Source organism: Monopterus albus, unplaced genomic scaffold (assembly GCF_001952655.1).
Source record: "Monopterus albus unplaced genomic scaffold, M_albus_1.0 scaffold9.1, whole genome shotgun sequence".
NCBI lineage: Eukaryota > Metazoa > Chordata > Actinopteri > Synbranchiformes > Synbranchidae > Monopterus > Monopterus albus.
Genome location: NW_018127889.1, coordinates 3206374 through 3225470, shown reverse-complemented (window position 1 = coordinate 3225470; position 19097 = coordinate 3206374). Strand labels below are relative to the sequence as shown.

Below are 19097 nucleotides of genomic sequence, written 5' to 3'. Positions count from 1 at the left end.
ATTTTTACAAGGGGCCACATGAGAAACCTGAACTGTGTTGGAGGGCCGAACCAACAATAACTTGAACTTAATTCTGCTCAATATTCATTATCTCCCATTGGAAAAAGCAGTAAATTATATGTGTTGATTAGCTGCTACTGGTAATCAGAAGAATAAGCATATTCTGTAAATATTTATAGAAATATATGAAACTATGGTGTAGGTCAAACAGGAAAATACTCCTATAAAAGTAATAAACAGTAAAAACACATACATCACAGTTCCATTTTATTTTCAACTTCACATAACACTGAAAAGGTGTTTTGCAGCATGTTAAAGATATGCATTTTCAGTTCTTTTTACTTGTTCAGTGAGAGAAATCCAGTCTGGCTTGGGCTTGAACAAGTTCATTGAAATCTGGCTGTATATCTGAGGTGGATATGCAAAGGATAGCTGAGAGGTGATCATCACTGATAGAGGATCTGTATCTGGATTTGTTGAACTTCATCACTGAGAATGTCTATTCACAGGTAGATCCAAAGATTTCCTGCAATGTCCTCAACGCTCCTCGTTACAGTGCATCGGGAGAAGGGGACGTTCTCATATGCGCCCTTTTTCTGCAGGGTCCAACAAACACTCTTTAATACACTCTCCGTCAGAAAACGGCTTACTTTTTCTGGTGATTTTGTGGGATATGACATAACTTGTCTTGAAAGCTGCATCTCTGGGTGTGGAAGGTTTTGTAAAAAGTCTTTGTTGGTTATGCAGTATCACTAGCAAAGCATCTGACTCCCTTGTGCGCTCTTCATCCAACAAGTTCTTGTATTTCTCCTCATGTTTGGTCACATAGTGGCGATTCAAATTGTAATCCTTGAACACAGCAACCTGTCTACCACAAACTAAGTGCACCGCTTTACCTTTGAGTTCTGTAAACAAATACTTTCCAGTCGATGTCTTGTTGAAAACGTGGCATTCGGCATCAAATTTTCTTTTTTTGGCGTGAGTTGACATTTTGAGGGTTAGCTGGCCAACATCACCTGTCTCTCACCCGGTAGGTCGGGGATCTTAAGTTCACCCGTGAACTTTTTTCATTCATGTTCTGATTTGATGGACTTCATGTGGGCCGGACAGGGACACCCAAAGGGCCGGATGTGGCCTGCGGGCCGTAAAATGCCCAGGTCTGCTCTAAAGGATACTGAATATTAAATATAAGGGCCCTAGATTACAAATTGGTGTGACATGAGTGCTCTGTAGGATGTCATATCTGAAAAAGGGGCATTCGGTATCAACCTTTCTTTTTTTGGCGTGAGTTTCACATGAAGGACCCAAAATGTGTCTGACTTTCAAAAGAAAAGCCTCCGATTACAAACTAAGATCACATGAAGGCCCCAGAATATGCCTGACTTTCAAATTAAAAATCCCTGATTACAAATTAGCCTCACATGAAGGTGACAAAATGTGCCTGATTTTCAAAATAAAAGCTTGTTTACAAAATAATCTCACATGAAAGCCCCAAAATGTGCCAGATTTTCAAAATAAAAGCTTCTGTTTATAAAATAATCTCATATGAAGGCCCCAAAATGTACCTGACTTTCAAAGTAAAAGCTACTGATTACAAATTAAGCTCACATGAAGTTCACAGAATTTTTCTGAACTTCCTACTTTTAAATGTGCCTTCCATGTTTACCACCATTGACAGTGACATCAGGATCTTGGTACAGTATCAAATCAAATCAAATCAAATTATGATTAAGAAAATTCTACTTCAGCATACTTTCAGCTATTTGAGGTATCAAAATGTTCAGCTCTTCAAGGTCAATCATGCCACACGCATTTTCTTCTAGTTTTCTGTTACTTCCTGTTATCCTGCTTCCTGTTATCCACAACACGGTGGCTAAGTGTTAGCACAGGGCGAACTTCTTCTCCAGACAAACAGCAGTTTTTCACACACAAACACCTGCAGTTTCTACTTGTTACAGTCTAATGAAACATGGAGTGAGATCACAGAGCAGCTACGAGTCGTTGTAGGTTTTTGCCAATGTACTAATTCAGTGAGGTAAGCTCGTTTCAAACACTGAAAACTCACTTACCGAAGAGATTCACACGGAGAGAATATCTGCTGCACAACCAGGGAGAAAGTGGTTTGAAATCAATTCTAAATGGACTGGAAGCAGGTGGAGAGAAGCCAGAACCGGGGTTATATGCTCAAATTTTCTGGTACTTGTCAGAAGACGAGCAGCAGCGTTTTGAACCATCTGAAGACGAGAGAGGGAGGACTGGTTAACACCATAGTATAGAGCACTGCAATAGTCAAGGCAGGAGGTGATAAAAACATGGATTGCAATCTCAAAATCATTAAAAGAAAAGAATGACCTGACTTTACTTAACAACCCAAGGTGGAAGAAGCTAGATTTCACAACTGAGTTGATTTGCTTGTCAAACCTTAACTCGCCATCAAACATCACCCCTAGGTTTCTTACAGTCGACTTCGTATACTCTGGTGCGGGCACATTCATGTAAAATGACACATTATAGAGTACAGCTGTAGTTTTATTTTCGGACGCTGCAGTGTGCTCCGTGATGACGTCACGACACCAGAGTCTAAAGCCTGGTGAACGGACACGTTCATCGCCGGGTGCGGTGGCGCGCGCCTGTAATCCAAGTTACCGGGAGGCTGAGGCTGGAGGATCGTTTGAGCTCAGGAGCTCTGAGCTGCAGCGGGCTACGCTGATCGGGTGTCCGCACTAAGTTCGGTATCGATATGGTGCTCCTGGGGGAGCCCGGGACCAGCAGGTCGTCTAAGGAGGGGTGCACCGGTCCAGGTCGGAAACGGAGCAGGTCAAAGCCCCCGTGCCGCTCAGTAGTGGGATCGCGCCCGTGAATAGACGCTGTAGTGCAGCCTGAGTAACACAACGAGACCCGGTCTTTTTACACCCACCAGTGAACTACAGTCACAGCACACACACTCCAACATTATATCTTTACATCACACAACAGCTTCAATGCTGTTAGAAAGAGCACCTAGACTCTGGCTATCGTGACGTCATCACGGAGCAAACGGCATGCTTGGATAGACCCTGAGAGACACCTATCTGTGGATTTTTAAGATTCTGCCAATTCAGTAAAGGATTCAACCATATATTATCCTATTGAATTATATTTTCTGTAGCCTGCATATTTTATACCAGCATTAATGCTGTTACAAATCTTTCTCCATGCTGCCAGGGGAAAAATAGTGGGGAAACATTGTATTCAGAAAAACTGGAGCAGGCGTGTGAAATATTCATTATGGGTCAGTCTCTTCAATTCAATAGAATGTATCTACCTTCCCATGTTGATAAAATCCCCAAATTGCCCCAGAAATACCAAGGACATGATCTCAATGTCCAGATAGATAGAGTGCAATTATAACATCTTACCACAAGGTGGCTCTCCACTCTGCTTTATTTATGTGTGAAACAGCTTTCTACACTAAAAACCTCTGCGTGTTTTGGTGTATGAACCAAGTGCAATCTTGTATTGAGTGGTTTGATGTAAAGGCTTGGAGTGATGGTCAGATTGGGGCATATGGATGAGGGGGCCCCTGGACTACAGCCACTGTATGAAGTAACTCTTAACCTTTCTTGTTGAAAAGTCAATCCAGAGCTCACTAAATATGAATGCAAAATGATTTAAGCAAGAGGCAAAATGACCACAAACACACAAAATAGCAAAATATAATGGCAAAATAATCACAGAAAATGCTAAATGACTAAAAAGAGACAACATTCTCTTTCAGTCTGGGGCTATTGCTCCTATAGAGGGTGTGGGGTCTTTTATATGCCTGAGCCCAGGGGTCCAGTGTCTCATAATCTGTTCTTGGTGCACACTGAAAAAAAAGATTTGTTGGATTTACTTAATTTTAATGTATACATCGGTCCCACACAACGATAATGTGTAAAGCCAACGTAATTTTCTTTATGTTAACAGAGGAAACATGAATGAATTGCGTTGCATATACTAGCATAATTTCGAAAAGAGGCCCACTGCTAAGTGATACTAGGCTTTAGATTAGGATTTTTGCATTTTCCTGGTGTGATAAAATGCTTGGAGGATGACAGGTATCAACTCAAGGAATAAAGAATTGTAGTTAAAAATAATAGTCACAAAGGACACTGTACCTATGACAGTTTGTGAAGAAAGAAGTCTGTTACATTTGCTAACTGCTGTCCAAATTGCTTAATCATGTAGGCTACAATAGTACTACAGAAAATACAAACTGGGAGAAGGAAAAGAGTTTTCTTTTCACTAAAAGAACCTGTCACATAAGACACTTGATCTTGGGAATGATTAACTTGCACATTTGTTCCATTCAATAAGTGCTTTCAGTCATATGGGGCCACACGTGAGAAGTAAGAAAAAATGAATTTCATTATTAGTTTGTACCGTTGCTATGACAACAGCTTCCCCAGAACATTTCTGAGATTTTCCTACCATTACTAAACCACTAACGAGCCATGTTCTTTTCCCTGCCTGTCCAGCAGGGGTCCTCGTTCAGTTTCCACCATACTCCAGTCACGTGATCCTCACCTGTCAGCACACTTCCCGCTCATTCAGTCTTCTTCCTGATTGTCAAGCGAATCTTTCTGCGTTTGTGCTTAAGCTTGGAACGTATTGTTTTCCTCTCTTCTCAGGTAAACCTCACTTTTATCGTACCTGCTCTACCTTTAGGCTACGTTTCTGTTTTTGAGTCCACGTCATAGTCACTAGCGCCACATTCAGATGTGACGCATGCGCGCGCACGCACACGCGGATGCCAGCAGGCTCGTCAGCACCCTGTGGCTCATCACATTTGCGGGTGTGGGTGTGTCTCTGCAAGGTCCCGCTTGTCATTTCTCTGTGCTGAGCTCGTCTTGGTGTGTGGAAGAGAAGGAAGAGCATGGGGAGGAGGAAGATGGAGCAAATAAATCTCATTCTGTTTTTCATCACACTGACTTCATTCTTCACAGCCCTTTTATGAGACAGGGGAGCAAACCTGGGTGGAGTCTGGTGATTAATGGTCAACAGAAGTGTGCAGGCCTATAAAGTCCAGCAGCCTGCTAATGAACAATCACTGCAATCACAGAGAGGTGTAGCAGTGAGTAGAGGGCTCATCGATCTAGTGTCATCCTTAGGGACGTGTGTGCTGTAGCCTGACCCTGTCACATCAGAGGACAGAAAGGGTCAGCCTTATTTTCTGATCAAATCTCATATTGGATTATGCTGTGGCATACATCTGACTGGTGGTTTAAGTTTGTACTGTGTCCAAGCTCAGGGGCATTTACCAGGCCAGAGCTTGGCAGGTGTCACAAAATAGCAACAAAATGATCCCTGCATGGTGTGAATGAATGCACCAACTACCACCCTGCAACATACACACATGCTACCGTCTTGTCAGTCACGCCTGTTGTCCTATGATGCAAAATACCAGACCATGGCGTGTTGTCATGATTGAGCTGGCTGTCAGGATTGCGCTGTAATTAGCGGGGAATGAGGCCAGTGCCCCTCTGGGGACGCTGGAGGCCCCCGGGGACTTTGAGATGTGTAGCTAACCTGTGGGCCCCTACCTGTGGCTCTGAATGTAGAGTTAAACAAGTGTCTTTTTTTTTTTTAAACACTGCAATGAAAATAAGCATGTTTTCATTTTGAGCACTGTACTGGTCAAGCCAAGCCCTTTAATTAAAAATAGCAGCTAACACCAAGGACAAATGAGCAAGTTATTAGGCTTTCAGAGCAGATATGTGGCTGTGTCAAACAAGTCTGCCTCAGTCATCTGATCTGACTTATAATTATAATAAAATAAATGTGAGGTATGCAGCCCCAGCTTGCTTTCCAGGATGGACAGATGTGCAAGCAATGTTGTAGAGGCCACACAAAGTAAAGTGATTTGAGAAAGATTTGCTGCTTTTGTGTTTTTATAACATGGTTCTTGGGCTGTTGTTGGGGTTAAACAAGAATTTGTAGATGTTACTTTGGGAAATTGACCTGTGGACCCTTTTCTCTATTTTGTGACATTTTATAAACTTAATTAAAAAAAAAAAAATCATATCATAGTTGGAGCCCTAAAACTAAAAAATTCTTTATGCCCTTCTTACATAAAAATGTAAGGTAGGGGTCTTGGAGATGTTAGTATTTATTCTTACCATCAGACAGAGCTCACCAAATGCCTTGCTGCCCTTACACTGTTTGCATGTATACTAATAAATTGTTCAGCTCTTGTATGTGTGTTTGTGATTCTCCCATGTCTATCTGTGTCTGCGTGTGCTGGTGTGTGCAGGTGTATGACGGCGGCTTGAGCTCCATCTGTGTCTGCTGCTGATGAGTAAAGCCATGAAATAGATCCAGCTGGAGATGTGCAGAGGAGACCGGGGCCTCCTGGGAAATCATCCACACCTCCCCCAGCACCGTGTCCACTTCAGTAGCACCCCAGAGAGCTATCAATACGTAGGTAATTGAATTTTAAGCACAAACACAGCCGTGAGACAAACGTCAACGTGTGTGTGTGTGTGTGTGTGTGTGTGATGGGGGATGTTTAGCTGTTTGAACATGGTGAGGCTGTCATCTGGCCCTCTGGGGGTTTGCACAGGAAGGATGAATGTTTAATCCATTAAATAACAATTATAGCCTGTAATGTTGCGGAGTGGCTGGTGGAAGGAGGGAGGGCGGTCACCATGACTGAACTGCTCACGTGCCAACAAAACTGCTTCTCCACGACACAAAGCATCCTCACATCCGCATGTTTGACTGAACATGCTATATGCGACGCAGCTCCAGGACTCAAAAATGTGCATGTTTATTGATTCACTGATAGATCAGGCCTATAGCCAGCAACCTTGAGGATATGCGTGTTTAAATATTAAAGTTAAAAACTTATGATGGGTAAGTTGTTCTTTTCTTTTTTATTCCAGTAGTTTCTACTTTTAGACCAAGTCAATTAAAGATTCAGTATTTTTTTTTTTCCACATACAATTTAATGCTGACAATGTGGAGAAAGTTTTGTGTTTAAAATAGATAAACTGATTAGATTACACAGAGGGCAAACAGTTTCCCATGCACAGTTACAAATTATACAAAGGAGACATAAGTCAGAAAGGTAACAACAGGCAGGATACAGTAGTGACACTAAACCAACAGATATTTCAGCTTTAATGTTGTATCAAAAATACAATATATGCAGTACATATATGAGAAAACATAAAAATTACATTGTAATAACCTCTAAGTCAGTATTTGGTTTATGACCTTCAATAAAACAGACCTTTTATTAAATTAAGAGTCAAACAAATTAACCAGTTTTCAGACCCCCCCACCTCAATATCCATTAAAGAAAAACAATAATAATAGTTTATTTTATGGGCCTGTAATTGGCCATTTCCTGGGAAGATTTATTTATTTTGGAAAGAACTATGTGATGTACTAATACAGATATTTTGACTTAATTTGGGTTATAAGCTGAAAGTCAAGGTCAAGTCCAAAAAATAATTAAAACGGGTAACTGAGTAAATGAAATATATGAAAAAACCTGATTGTTAAAAGTAAACACCTTCTGTCTCCTTGGTGGAGTTTGACTTGTGACCTCTGCGTAATATTTTGCTAATTGAAAAATCACAGCTCTGATCAATACTGTCCTTACAAAAACGAGCCACAGTGAGGTGTGGGTGGTTTAATTAGTAACCCAGCTGACCTTCAGTAACACCTTTGCTTCCTTCATCCATATTCATCTTCTCATGTGCATTTTGCATGAGTGTAAAATATCCTGCCGAGTCTCTTGTCTCATCTTTCACATTCCTTGTACAACAATGTTCAAAAGAAGGTAATTATTTTGAGTGAAAAGGGTTTCTTAGCAATGAAACAACCTTGAAAAATTACTTTGTGTATGAAGTCAAAATCTAGAAACCAGTGTAATTGACCTCTGAACTAAATTGTAAACAATGTGCTGCAGGTTAGCTTGACTTAAATGTGTGGCAATATGTTAATTCAGGCAACTCAAGAATTCACTTTTATGAACAGTTTGTCAGAGTAATAAACAGGTTTTTGACTTGAGAGTCAGAAGTGAACAGATGTTTGCAGAGATTACGCTTCCACTACGACTGTAAATGAAGTATGAGGGCTGCATGACAATAATTTCCTGCAGTCTAAGGCTGCAAGTGGAAGAAATGGAGGGGAAATGCAGGGTGAGAATTAGGAAAGTGGAACATAACTGACTCAAACATTAGAAACATTTAAAGTGCTAAATGGAAAGCTACTCATGCACTCCTGCGTGTGGGAAAAAATAAATGTGAGATTAGGCTAAAGTAGGAAATGATGTAAGTGAACTATTGTACTGCACATAAACTATCATGGTGCATACAGTATCAAACAAATATGATTAAGGATGATTATATGGAATTGCTTGATCACTGTAGCATAAGGTGTGTGGCTTCATGCTCCATTACACTTCATACACACACACACACCAGTCCCTAAGCACAGTGTGTAAACATTAAGTTGGACTCATGATTCGAGTTTGCTAGCTGTGTTTTTCTCAACTCTCTCACACAGGGGCCTGTATATAGCAGCTGCCTGGTGGCATTGCTTAATAAGGCGAAGAGTTGATCCATTTGCACTAATTGACAGCTAATTAAAGAAGTGAGGGCACATCGAGCTGACGTTCCTCTGAGCTGTGACTACAGGGGATGTTAGGGAGAGCGACGTATGAAATATTGAGTCTTTTGAGCGCCACCTGCCATTGGAAGGGGCCTCAAACATATGGACCTATGTGTGGTTAAACAGGCTCAGCAGACAGTGTTGAAATGCAGCCTGACGCCCAGCTGCTTGTGGTTCAAGGTTTGCATTAGCAGAAAGAAAAAATAATGTATCGACCAAATTCAGATCTGAATATGTAAGAGTAGAATAACTGTGCTATTAGAAAGCTGAGTGATTGCAGACATAGCTGCATCCTACAATTGTTTGTACCTAACTGTTGTATTTGAGATTGCTTCACCTTGTTACAGTGAAACTTACATTAACTGACCAGGAACATGAGAATCAATGCTGTATATTACGCAATGAAATGATACTATTATAGGCAGAGTTTTCTTGGCACCCATTAAACCAGTTGGTGCACCAGAGGACATCACTGATTTCTGTTGAGAACCATGGCTGCTTCAGTGTGTCCAGCATGTTGGCAACCCTCCACGTTTGGGACATTGTCACAGGATGTTAGCACCAGTTGTCTGGAGGTAAAGGTCCCAAGTGAGTCAACTCAGACTTCTTCTTTTCCTCAGGATGAGCACCATGCTGTCTGCATGGGACCAGGAATAGGCAGTCTTAGTGTCTGCTAGTGCTGCTCATGTGAATCGAAGAAAAAAAAAACGCCATTAGGGGCTTATTAGGGTCGTGGGGAGATGTACCTCACGGGGCGTCCCCTCGCCTGTTCGGCCCCAGCGCTGATCCACTGCCATGCCTCAAAACAGTCAGCGGCATTGTCTCACCTAATTATGCTGAAACCAGGGGCCCCTTTTTGTGTTGCTACTGCCATGCCTGTCTGATTCTCTTCTCCTGCCTAACTGCTAGTCCCCATCCACTGTAGAAGTGTGCTAATTAGACAAGAAATGGGCCCACATAATTATGTCGGTTCTTGTTACAGGCAGCCACAATGAGGAATATTATTGTGTCAAGAAGATTTTGGTGTTTGCGGGGCCTCACTCCCATGTTTCCCCAAGTATTTTCCCATTATGCCAGTAACACATCTGCACATGCAACAGGGGAATACAGTAAGTCCCTGACTTCAGACGCACTTGTACAGAAGTGTAGGCCATGGAATGGCAATAGCATGAAGTTATTGCCCTAATTAATGCTTTGTGTGCACAGAGCCAACAGTTGAATCACCAGTGCATTGTTAGGACTGAGACAGCCTTTTGTTTCCGCACTTTAATAGGATGTTTTGCTCAACGGCTGTTTGGTGACCCAGCTCTTCTTCTTTAATGCCAAGCTCTGGGAAACAGCAATTAGCTCGATTTGAAGAACCATTTCTGGAGCCTCAAACAAAGGCAAAGATGGCTAAGACAGACAGAGCTGAACAAGGGTCAGAAACTCATATGACTAAACAGGCTGACGTAGTCCCAAATACTGTTTTACTGAAACTCTGTCATGAATGAATTAACTATTTTAATTGGAGATATCTCCTTTAAATGCAGCACTTATACAATAGCTGTGAACAAATTATACATGGCATATCACCATAAAATCAGAGGTTTTAAAGTTTGTGGTCTCATTCAGTAAAACCTTATCAACATTAGTGCATGTTCATTTTCTTTGTCTTTTTTCCCAAACAGCGAGCAGCTTGTCATGATTGGCTTCACTGAGATTGTCTTTTTTTGTTACAAAATCATAGCTGTACCACTGTTTATAGAAAATGTTATTAACTGGAATATGACAATCTTTTTTTTTTTTTTTACAGATTTTCTGACTTGCTCTAAAACATATTCAGCACTATAATATACGATAATATCATTACTTAAATCATGGTATTTATAAGACTTTTAAAAAAAAAAACTTGTAATACATGATATAGTGATATAACTGGTCTTTAAACTGCTATTTATTTATTACAGCTTGCAGTTTAACCTGATGTCTTGTTCTGGCAAACACGATGTCGTAATAGTCTTAACCAGAATGAAATTATTTTAAATGTAAAACCAGTAGCATAAAATGTCCAAACTCCACCAAACTCTCAGACAACCTAGGGTCATTTTATTCCCCTCTAGCTGGTTTGTAGCTGATTTTAGATTTTTGAACCATGAGTAAAGAAGCTGCTGCCTCTTTTACATACCGTGTAGAAAAACCTCTGCATCCTAATCGAAGTAGAAAGATGTGGTTGGTGGAAATCATCTGCTTGTTCGCACGTTGTATAAGCCTCATTATCATAACTACCGCTATGGCAGTGATCTCTTCATTCAGCTCTAATGAAATGTCTCTCTAATCGCTTCTCATGAGCTGCTGAAGGTAATTTAAGTCGATGCAGGGCCAACTCCTGGCTCCTTCTCTCTGACATCAGGGCCATTTGACTTTTTTTCCCCCAGCACATCAAACAATTGATCGTTTTTTTTTATTATTCATGATTCTCTTTAAGATAAAATTTCAGTTTCACATCATATTAGGCAAATAAAGGCTAAATCTAATGTCTTGGACTAATAATAACACTGATTGTCTCCTTTTGGTGTTCTAGTATTACATGTTCAGTGGGGTTTTTTTTAAATTGAATTTTATTCCCTTGTATTACTTAGGCGCTTTTCGTGCAGCGAGACTATGCGCAGTGTGTTGCACAAAGCATCCAGACGCGCAGAAACAACAACGAGCCCAGTAACTGATGTGACCGGGATGATTATCTTCTGATCATATCTCAGATTACGGCACTAAATCTGCTGCGGCCTGTGGGTTTGACCGTCACTGGCAGCCTGACGCACGGGTGCCAAACAGTCCCATAGGAACAACCTATGTATTTGTTTATTCATCACCACATGTCCCACTGAGAAGACTGTTGGCTATCTTCGCTTCCATCGTGCGCGTCCACTCATCACCACCTCTGCGTAATTGTCTGTCCAGATGTCCAAAAGTGTGCCGCAAATTATCTGCAAACGATTGAAACTCCGCAATAATTAAAAGAAACAGCTGATTAGAGAGGATTATGTTTGTGAAGACGGAGAGAAAATAAGAGCGTTTTTACTTCATTTCACAACCGAGTGGGTTTGAATTTGAGCTGAGGTTTATTCTCTGTTAAATGAGTGTGACGACAAGCAGCAGATGATTTCCCCTGAAATGTCTTTGCTCTCACTTTCAGAATCATGTTGATGCGCTAAAACACAGTGGAACCTTTCAGCCACATCTTTAGCAGACCTCAAGCAAAAAAAAAAAAAACGTGAAATGCAAGTTGGTGTGTGTGCGTGTTGTTGTATTGTGCACTAATTGCCACCCTCGTGTGTCCCAAATACCCTGAATGGGACATTGTGACCCATAAAAGAATAATAAAAGCTTAATAATCTATCAACAGATGCCCAGACTGCCACCAAAAACAAAACGTTTGGTGCGCAAACCTAATTGGAATATGCAAATACAGTGTAGGGGACGTTGTGGATCCAACTCGAGTGTGGTGGATCAATCCGTTTGTAGTCCTGGTAAAAAGAAACAGAACTGATGAACTGATAGAAGAATTGGCGATGTGCGTTTATGAGCGTTTCTTTAAATGTGATAACTGAAATGCGAATTCTCTTCTTGCGTGGACTGTAAATGTAAATGATCAAATACAGAGAACAGAATTGTGCAGTAATGCACATGGTTTTAATGCATAATTAACCATCCTTGCTTTTTATGCCTTTAATCAATGGCAAATTTGTGCCTGCGCCTTTTTACATTTATTTTATTTGTGTAAAGACTTACCTCTTTTCTTTCAAACGTCTAAATTTCGCACTAGCGTCGTTTAAGGCGGACAAACATGCTGCAAGTAGCTTCTCCTCGATTTGAGGGACTTCTCCAGCTGATTGAATCTGTTTTGAAGAGCCGGTGAATCCTGGATCACATGGTCAGCGACAGAAACATGCTGTGAAAACAAAATATTCTTGCACTAAATAAAAAAAAACCATTAATCTCTTATTTGAGTCAGAAGCAAAACATCACTTACAAGAAAGTAGCCTAAAGCGCGTATTTGACATAAAAACTAATTGATTAAGATTTTTTTTTCTGTAGAAAAGCAGGCTTTCTGAAAATGGGCCTATCAATACTGGAGATAGTAGCGATATTTATTTAGCCTATCAATGGCATTCCATATTTTCTCCACAAAAAGTCACAGTATCTATTTAAAAAAGCTTACTGGGCTGATGGAAACTTCGGTGTGTTCCCTCTTGTGATTGGCTGACGCCTGTTGCATAAAAAGAACAGAGCAGAGGGTACAGAGATAAAGACAAGCAACACTCTGCTCACTGCACCAGGGACTCGGGGGGTTTGGAGAAAGTGGGGAAACAAAAAGTGGAATCCCATCGCCATGACAGGGAAGGAGGGAGCTGTGCTTTCAGACACGGAGAATAAGATGAAATCGGCTTCACAAATTGGCGTAAACCACGGAGGACCGCAGCAGCCGCCCCCAGGCTGGAAGATGGCCCCCACGGTACACCGGCGCACCGGCTTTGGGATCCAGGAGCTGCTCGGCCTCAACATGGAGCCCCCGGCGGCACCGAGGCGTCCGCTGGAGGCTCTGCCGCACAGGGCGCACGTCCTGCCCACCAGGTCGGCTCTCGGACACGGGGGTCTCGGTGTCGGCATGGGTTTGTTGGGACCAGAGGGAATACACTCGTTTTACAGTCAGCCTGCCTTTCTGGAGATGCTATCAGAGGCGCAAAATGTGCACCTGCAGCCGCTGCACAGAGCGGCGCACATGGAGGCGCAGGTGGATCCGCACTCCGCCAGCTCCGGTGAGTAGGCCTGTGCACTCTACAGCAAATATTAGATGTTTTGGCTGCTCCTATGCCAAGCAAATCAGCGCACAACATTAATTTATTTCACCAAAATAAAAAGATGTCAACACATAACAGTACAAGTGCCAAAGATTTGGAACCCTGAGGTCGAATTAAAGGGGATTTAAGTTAATTTAAAATTCAGGGAGCTAGACGATTTTTTTTTATAAACGTACCTTTATAAAATATCTAAATGTGTAGAAGCTATGCTAAAAATCATTTGGACTTAATTTGGTCCAATTTAGAGAGACCGTTTTTATTTCTAAGCGCATAGGCCTATTTTTTGTTGGATCGAAATCAGCCGTAAGACATCATCAGAAATGACAATTACACGAATAAAGAAAACCTGGGAGAAAGATCTGGATGACTATTTCTTTTTCTTCTCATTATTATTAGCAGCCTGTTAATATTACTGCTGATGTCTCCTCACAGACTCCGATGACATGAGCCTCTCCTCCGGGGATCAAAAATTCTCCAAGTCGTCCATGTGTCAGAGCAAGAAACGAAAGAAAAGACGACACAGGTAAAACAAAAACAAACAAACAAAAAAAAAAACGCAGGTGAATTAAAACAAAATAGTGGAAAACGTTCAACATTGGAAATCATATTCATAGGCTTGATACATATTTCGACACTGGACTTTTCGTCGAAAGAGCCTCATTTCAGTCACAGTAGTTTTCTCCGAGCTGCCCTTTGAAATGCACGTTGCTGCTGAAATCATCCGAAATATTCGTGGCTATATTTTCACATATATAGGGGCTACACTATATTCTTTATGCTTCCAAGTTCCTCTGTTGTTGTTCTTATTTTACCGGAGCGCACACGCTTAATGTCACGCTGAGTGCGCGCAGCTTCATCCCTTCTATTCTGTAGGTGGACTAAACTGAAATTATATGAAAATATACTTATATTGGTGTCATTATTGTGGTAAATTAATTAAAATGGTCAGCTGTTTAAAGCGCCAGATGTTGGTCAAAGTGCAGTTTTACAGAGAAATTTAAAATGTAAAAAATGAAATACATTTGTAACTAATACAAGAAAAAGCATTTATGCAGTCATTTAAATTTGGTAGTATTATTATGTTGTGTTCTTAAATCTGCAGGACCATTTTCACTTCCTATCAGCTGGAGGAGCTGGAGAGAGCCTTTACTGAAGCTCACTATCCAGATGTTTATGCCAGGGAGATGCTCTCCATGAAGACGGAGCTGCCAGAGGACAGAATACAGGTGTGCTGAAATGTGGGGTATCATTCTGTTATTACCTTTAATTTCAAACGCTGATGATGCTTTAATCAATGAGAAGAAACTGGACAAGAAAATCACCTTCTTAAAAATAAAGTGGTTTGCACAAATAATTCAGATATGTACCTGAAGCAAGCTTCTTCAGCATTACCTCCAAGTTAAAAATGACTTGTTGTCATAGTGCATTCCAGGTTATACAAAGTGATGAAGACAGATTTGTCACAAGTAAACATTCAGGCAGACAGGTAGAACCACCAGTCATCTGCTCCATCATCATCATCATCCTCTCAGCCCTCCTGCTTCCACATTGGCAGCCAATTCTTCCTCTCGGTGTAATTAGATAAGTGGAGAACTTTCACCTGTTACGCAGTGAGAACTGAGCCATAGCCCTGAAATGAAATGATGGCTACATGGAATTTAATTAGCAGAGGCCAGTGGCTGTGTGGAGAGCTCCACCAGGCTGCTATGAGCATTTTAATTTCCCGTGATATTTGAGCGCCTGCCTCCCATCGATTGGGCCGTGGAAATTAACTTATTTTTCAATCAGCCTCTTTGCCCCCCAGGGTCACCTCTAGCAGGAACCACTTCAGACACACAAAGCAAAAGCACGCACACCTCATGCACACTCACAGTGCTGCTGTCAAAAAACATGATTGCTCATCTTTTTATGAGATGGAGGCTATCATCGGCTGTACCTGAATAGCTTTCCAGGCTCAGCTTTGATCGTTTTTAATTCCAAGTCTGCAAAATACACACACACATACCACATCATTCGATAGAATCTCATCCTGCCTCCTCAGCCATTTTAGGATGCACATTTTCCCCCTGTTTTCCTCATCCATATTCACAAGCTTGCTGGGGCTATTACACTGTCTGGTTTGGTGGAGATCAATTAAGGCACTTGAGGAGCCTGGAGAATAATATACAAGCACAAACACATGCATACACACTCATAATAGACAGAAGACGCCCCAAAGAAAAAAAAGGTGTCACATTTTGAGTTTATAATAGACCTAGTGGATGTACACACACAAAGCAAACACTCTTCTGAGTCAAGATCTTTGGATACCACTCTTCTTCAAAAACAGATAATTATGCTTTTAAACCCCCAGCAGTTATTGTTCTACTGATACCAATCAGTTGATCTGCAAAATAAAGAGCTGCAACACCGATACAACTGTCACAAGCATTAAGAAGCTGGGAGCAGTTAAGAAATGAGATGGTGGTTTTAAATGTATTAAATATCCCATCCCTACACAATTAACACACACGTTTCATGTTTTTGTTTCCACAAAGGCTCAAATGTCCTCATTCAAAATTCTTAACATGACGTTTATTCTCATAGAAAAATCCACCGTCTGAATCTGTAACTGTGTTTCATTTCAAAAGCTTAACAGCTGGACACAAGACATTTACCACTTTACTAAAACAAAGTCAAGGCTCAGGTGTATCACATAAATGTGCTCTAATCCTTATCCTCATCTCTCCAGGTGTGGTTTCAGAACCGTAGGGCAAAGTGGAGGAAAAGGGAAAAGTGCTGGGGCCGCAGCAGTGTGATGGCAGAGTATGGCCTGTATGGAGCCATGGTCCGTCACTCCATCCCACTGCCTGAGTCCATCCTCAAGTCTGCCAAGGATGGCATCACAGACTCTTATGCCCCATGGTTACTAGGTGAGTTGCTGCGGAATTGTTTGCTACATGCTACTTAGGGTTTTTAGACAGACAGACATTTTGACTTGTCACAATAGGAAAAGTGCAGATCTAAATAATAAAATTACTGCTGGGCGAGATTCATTTATCTATTTCCTGGTAGTGTACATGCTGGGTCCCTGGCACGCTGAGTTGAGTGTTTGCATATTCTACTACTTCTCAGAAACCATAATTATGTACAGTAGTCTGTAACTGCCATGATGTTTGTGATGGAGGTTAGTAAGCAAAAAAGTTTGATGGTGAAAAAAGTTAAAAACCACCATCCTCCATCACTGCACCTTTAAAAACAAAAAAATGTTGGCAATAAACATGCAGAGTCTCGCATGCAGAGCCAGTAACCCTACAGATATCGGCTTGCTGGCTCTTTTTAAAAAAAAGATATTGTATTCTACCTAAGTTCCTTTCAGCCGCTAGAGGGTCCAGTGAGACAGTTTGTTTCTTAGTGACAATGGAAATAACAGATGCTTCGTTGCAGCAAACTACATAATGCAGTCTCCAATCCAAAGCTAGAATCAATGGGTAAATTTGGCAATCCAGTAGAATCCATCCATTATCTGTACTGCTTACCCTGAAGATGATAAGGCACAGTGCTACTCGATCAAGTAGAATGCTTTCTGCTAATGTGGCACGAAGCACGATCATCACACAAAGCTCAAATGACTCCCACGTTAAAATCATAGTAATTCAATAACACAAATGTAAAATCATGACCATGCTAGGTCACCAATGTTAACAAAAAAATGCTAGCTTTATATGCTAAAGCACCCTGAAGGAAGAACATCCCATCTGAATCAATTCTGTCTCCTTCTGGCTGCTTTTAACACCCTCCATCTCAAAAAGCCAAACTGATGTCAACCCTGTCTACCCTTTGCTCATATTTCATTTGCAAGATGGGTTTATCTCTCTCTGTTTGCCATTAATACAAGAACCAAAACATTCTAATTCAAGTTGCCTCATTATGTTTGGTACAGTCATTAAGATGCATTCTAATGAGAGGAAATGGGAGCTAAGGAGCCAATAAACGTGTCAGCAGGTCAACAAGATGTAGCAGTCGGTATGGTGATAATCCTACTTCATCAGGACAGATTAGAGCAAATCTCCTGTTTCACCTCATGTCAATTGATTGGTTTAAATCAATTAGGTGAATCCAATCGAATAAGAAGTCCTATCAATTATCTATCCCATTCGTCTTCCTTCTCTTTCCCACTTTAGTTCAGTCTCAAACACCTCAGTACACAACAGAATTTCATGTTTGAGAAGCTTCAATAGAAGCTTCCGTTTACATCACTGCATACTAAGACACGGGTGTTTTGTACCCTCATAATGACATTATCTTAGAAAGTTCATCTCTTGTAAGCTCTAATTTAAAAAAATCCTGCTGTTTTCTTTAGGTATGCACAAGAAGTCCATTGAAACCTCACACAGCTCTCCAGGCAAACCCAGCAGTACAACCCCAACACCAGCAGAGGAGAAACCAGTGGGCAAAGCAATGGAGGAAGAGAAGGAGAAACAGAGGAAAGACACTAACTCCCCAATTTCCAGAGAGGAACTGAGGGAGAGCAGTATTGCTGCACTGCGAGCAAAGGCGCAGGAGCACAGCGCTAAGATGCTGGGGACGGGTTCAAACAGAGCAAATGTAACACACAAAGAGGAAACGGAGGACAAGGTGACAGAGCAGGAAACAGCAGGTGGAGGAGAAGTGTAAGTGGAAGAGGCTGCAGAATACAGACTGTTGGTGAAATACCCACAGAATGGAGTCTTGGAGGCAGAGGTCTTGTTTTATTGGCCGAGTTGAACCTCAGGGTCCAGACCTGAGGGAAAAATGTTTAATAAACTACATTTATTTTCTCAAAAATAGATCGCCTGTAGAGTTCTGTGACATGACAGTTGCATTTAACGTGGGTTCAAGCTTTTCCATCAGTGAGCAAGACCCTCCCAGCTCTGTGTTCAGTAGGAGCTAACTGTGACCTTTGACCTCTCACCCGTGATGACACATGTCAACTAGGTAACTGGAAACCACTGTTGTTCTTAATTCTGTTTACTGTCAGCTGTTCCAAAACATTGTGATGTAAATACTAAAAAAAAAAAGTTTATATTGTACAACTATGTAAAGTTGACATCAATAATCTGTGTTGTCTTTGTATAAATTACTGTAGTCTAATTAAAAGTTCCTATTTAAAGTCCCCCCCTCCAATTAAATGTTTAGTTTGCTGCTTCACTTGGATGTTTGAGCTTCACTAGGCAGAATGATGAATGTGCCGAATTTGATACCAAATGAATGTTTTAGCACTCATTTGATAAGCTGGAAAACGTTCTCCGATCACTTTAAATCTCAAGGAGTCACAATTGAAAATACAGCGAATTGGGACTCTAGAAGACGTGGTCCGATGTGTATGTTGTGATGTGGAAACCTGGAACTTTATTCATTTTTACTGGGGGCAGGAGTGGAAGAATTTTTAACAAGGCAATTTACCTTTTTATTGTGAAAAACAATTCAATTGAAACATCTGAAATGGGTCTTTTAACAAAATCCTACAGCACAAAGATAATCTCTCCATTTTGCAACACGCTGATTCTGCTGTACTACTTCCTCCTCCTATTTTATTTAACTCATGACCATGATTACATGGTATGGAGGACAAACACAAACCATAATACAATG

The 19097-nt window shown here is 41.1% G+C and overlaps 1 protein-coding gene and 1 long non-coding RNA gene across 5 annotated transcripts in view; one reads left to right on the top strand and one right to left on the bottom strand.

Annotated features, from left to right (window-relative positions):
* Positions 1–4549: 4549 nt before the first annotated feature.
* LOC109954158 (visual system homeobox 2-like) lies at positions 4550–19057 on the top strand. 2 transcript variants are annotated; one of them, XM_020589562.1, is made up of 8 exons: positions 4550–4652; positions 6275–6441; positions 9626–9752; positions 12963–13442; positions 13917–14007; positions 14587–14710; positions 16216–16396; positions 17827–19057. In XM_020589562.1, exons 2-8 carry the CDS (start codon positions 6349–6351, stop codon positions 18138–18140), a joined length of 1410 nt encoding a protein of 469 aa, XP_020445218.1. In that variant the 5' UTR covers positions 4550–4652; positions 6275–6348; the 3' UTR covers positions 18141–19057. The 2 variants fall into 2 exon arrangements, with proteins under 2 accessions (XP_020445218.1, XP_020445225.1); XM_020589569.1 differs by lacking the exon at positions 4550–4652 and having other exon boundaries at positions 6357–6445.
* Positions 8543–19097, bottom strand: part of LOC109954175 (uncharacterized) — a 14874-nt gene continuing 4319 nt past the window's right edge. Inside the window, exons 3-5 of one of the 3 annotated variants that reach the window (XR_002274046.1) lie at positions 18184–18246; positions 12415–12892; positions 8543–9322 (exon numbers count right to left, since the gene is read on the bottom strand). This is a non-coding gene — a long non-coding RNA (uncharacterized LOC109954175). Of the gene's footprint in view, positions 9323–10514; positions 12893–18183; positions 18247–19097 lie in introns of those variants that run through there. The other 2 variants (XR_002274045.1, XR_002274044.1) reach the window with 2 other exon arrangements.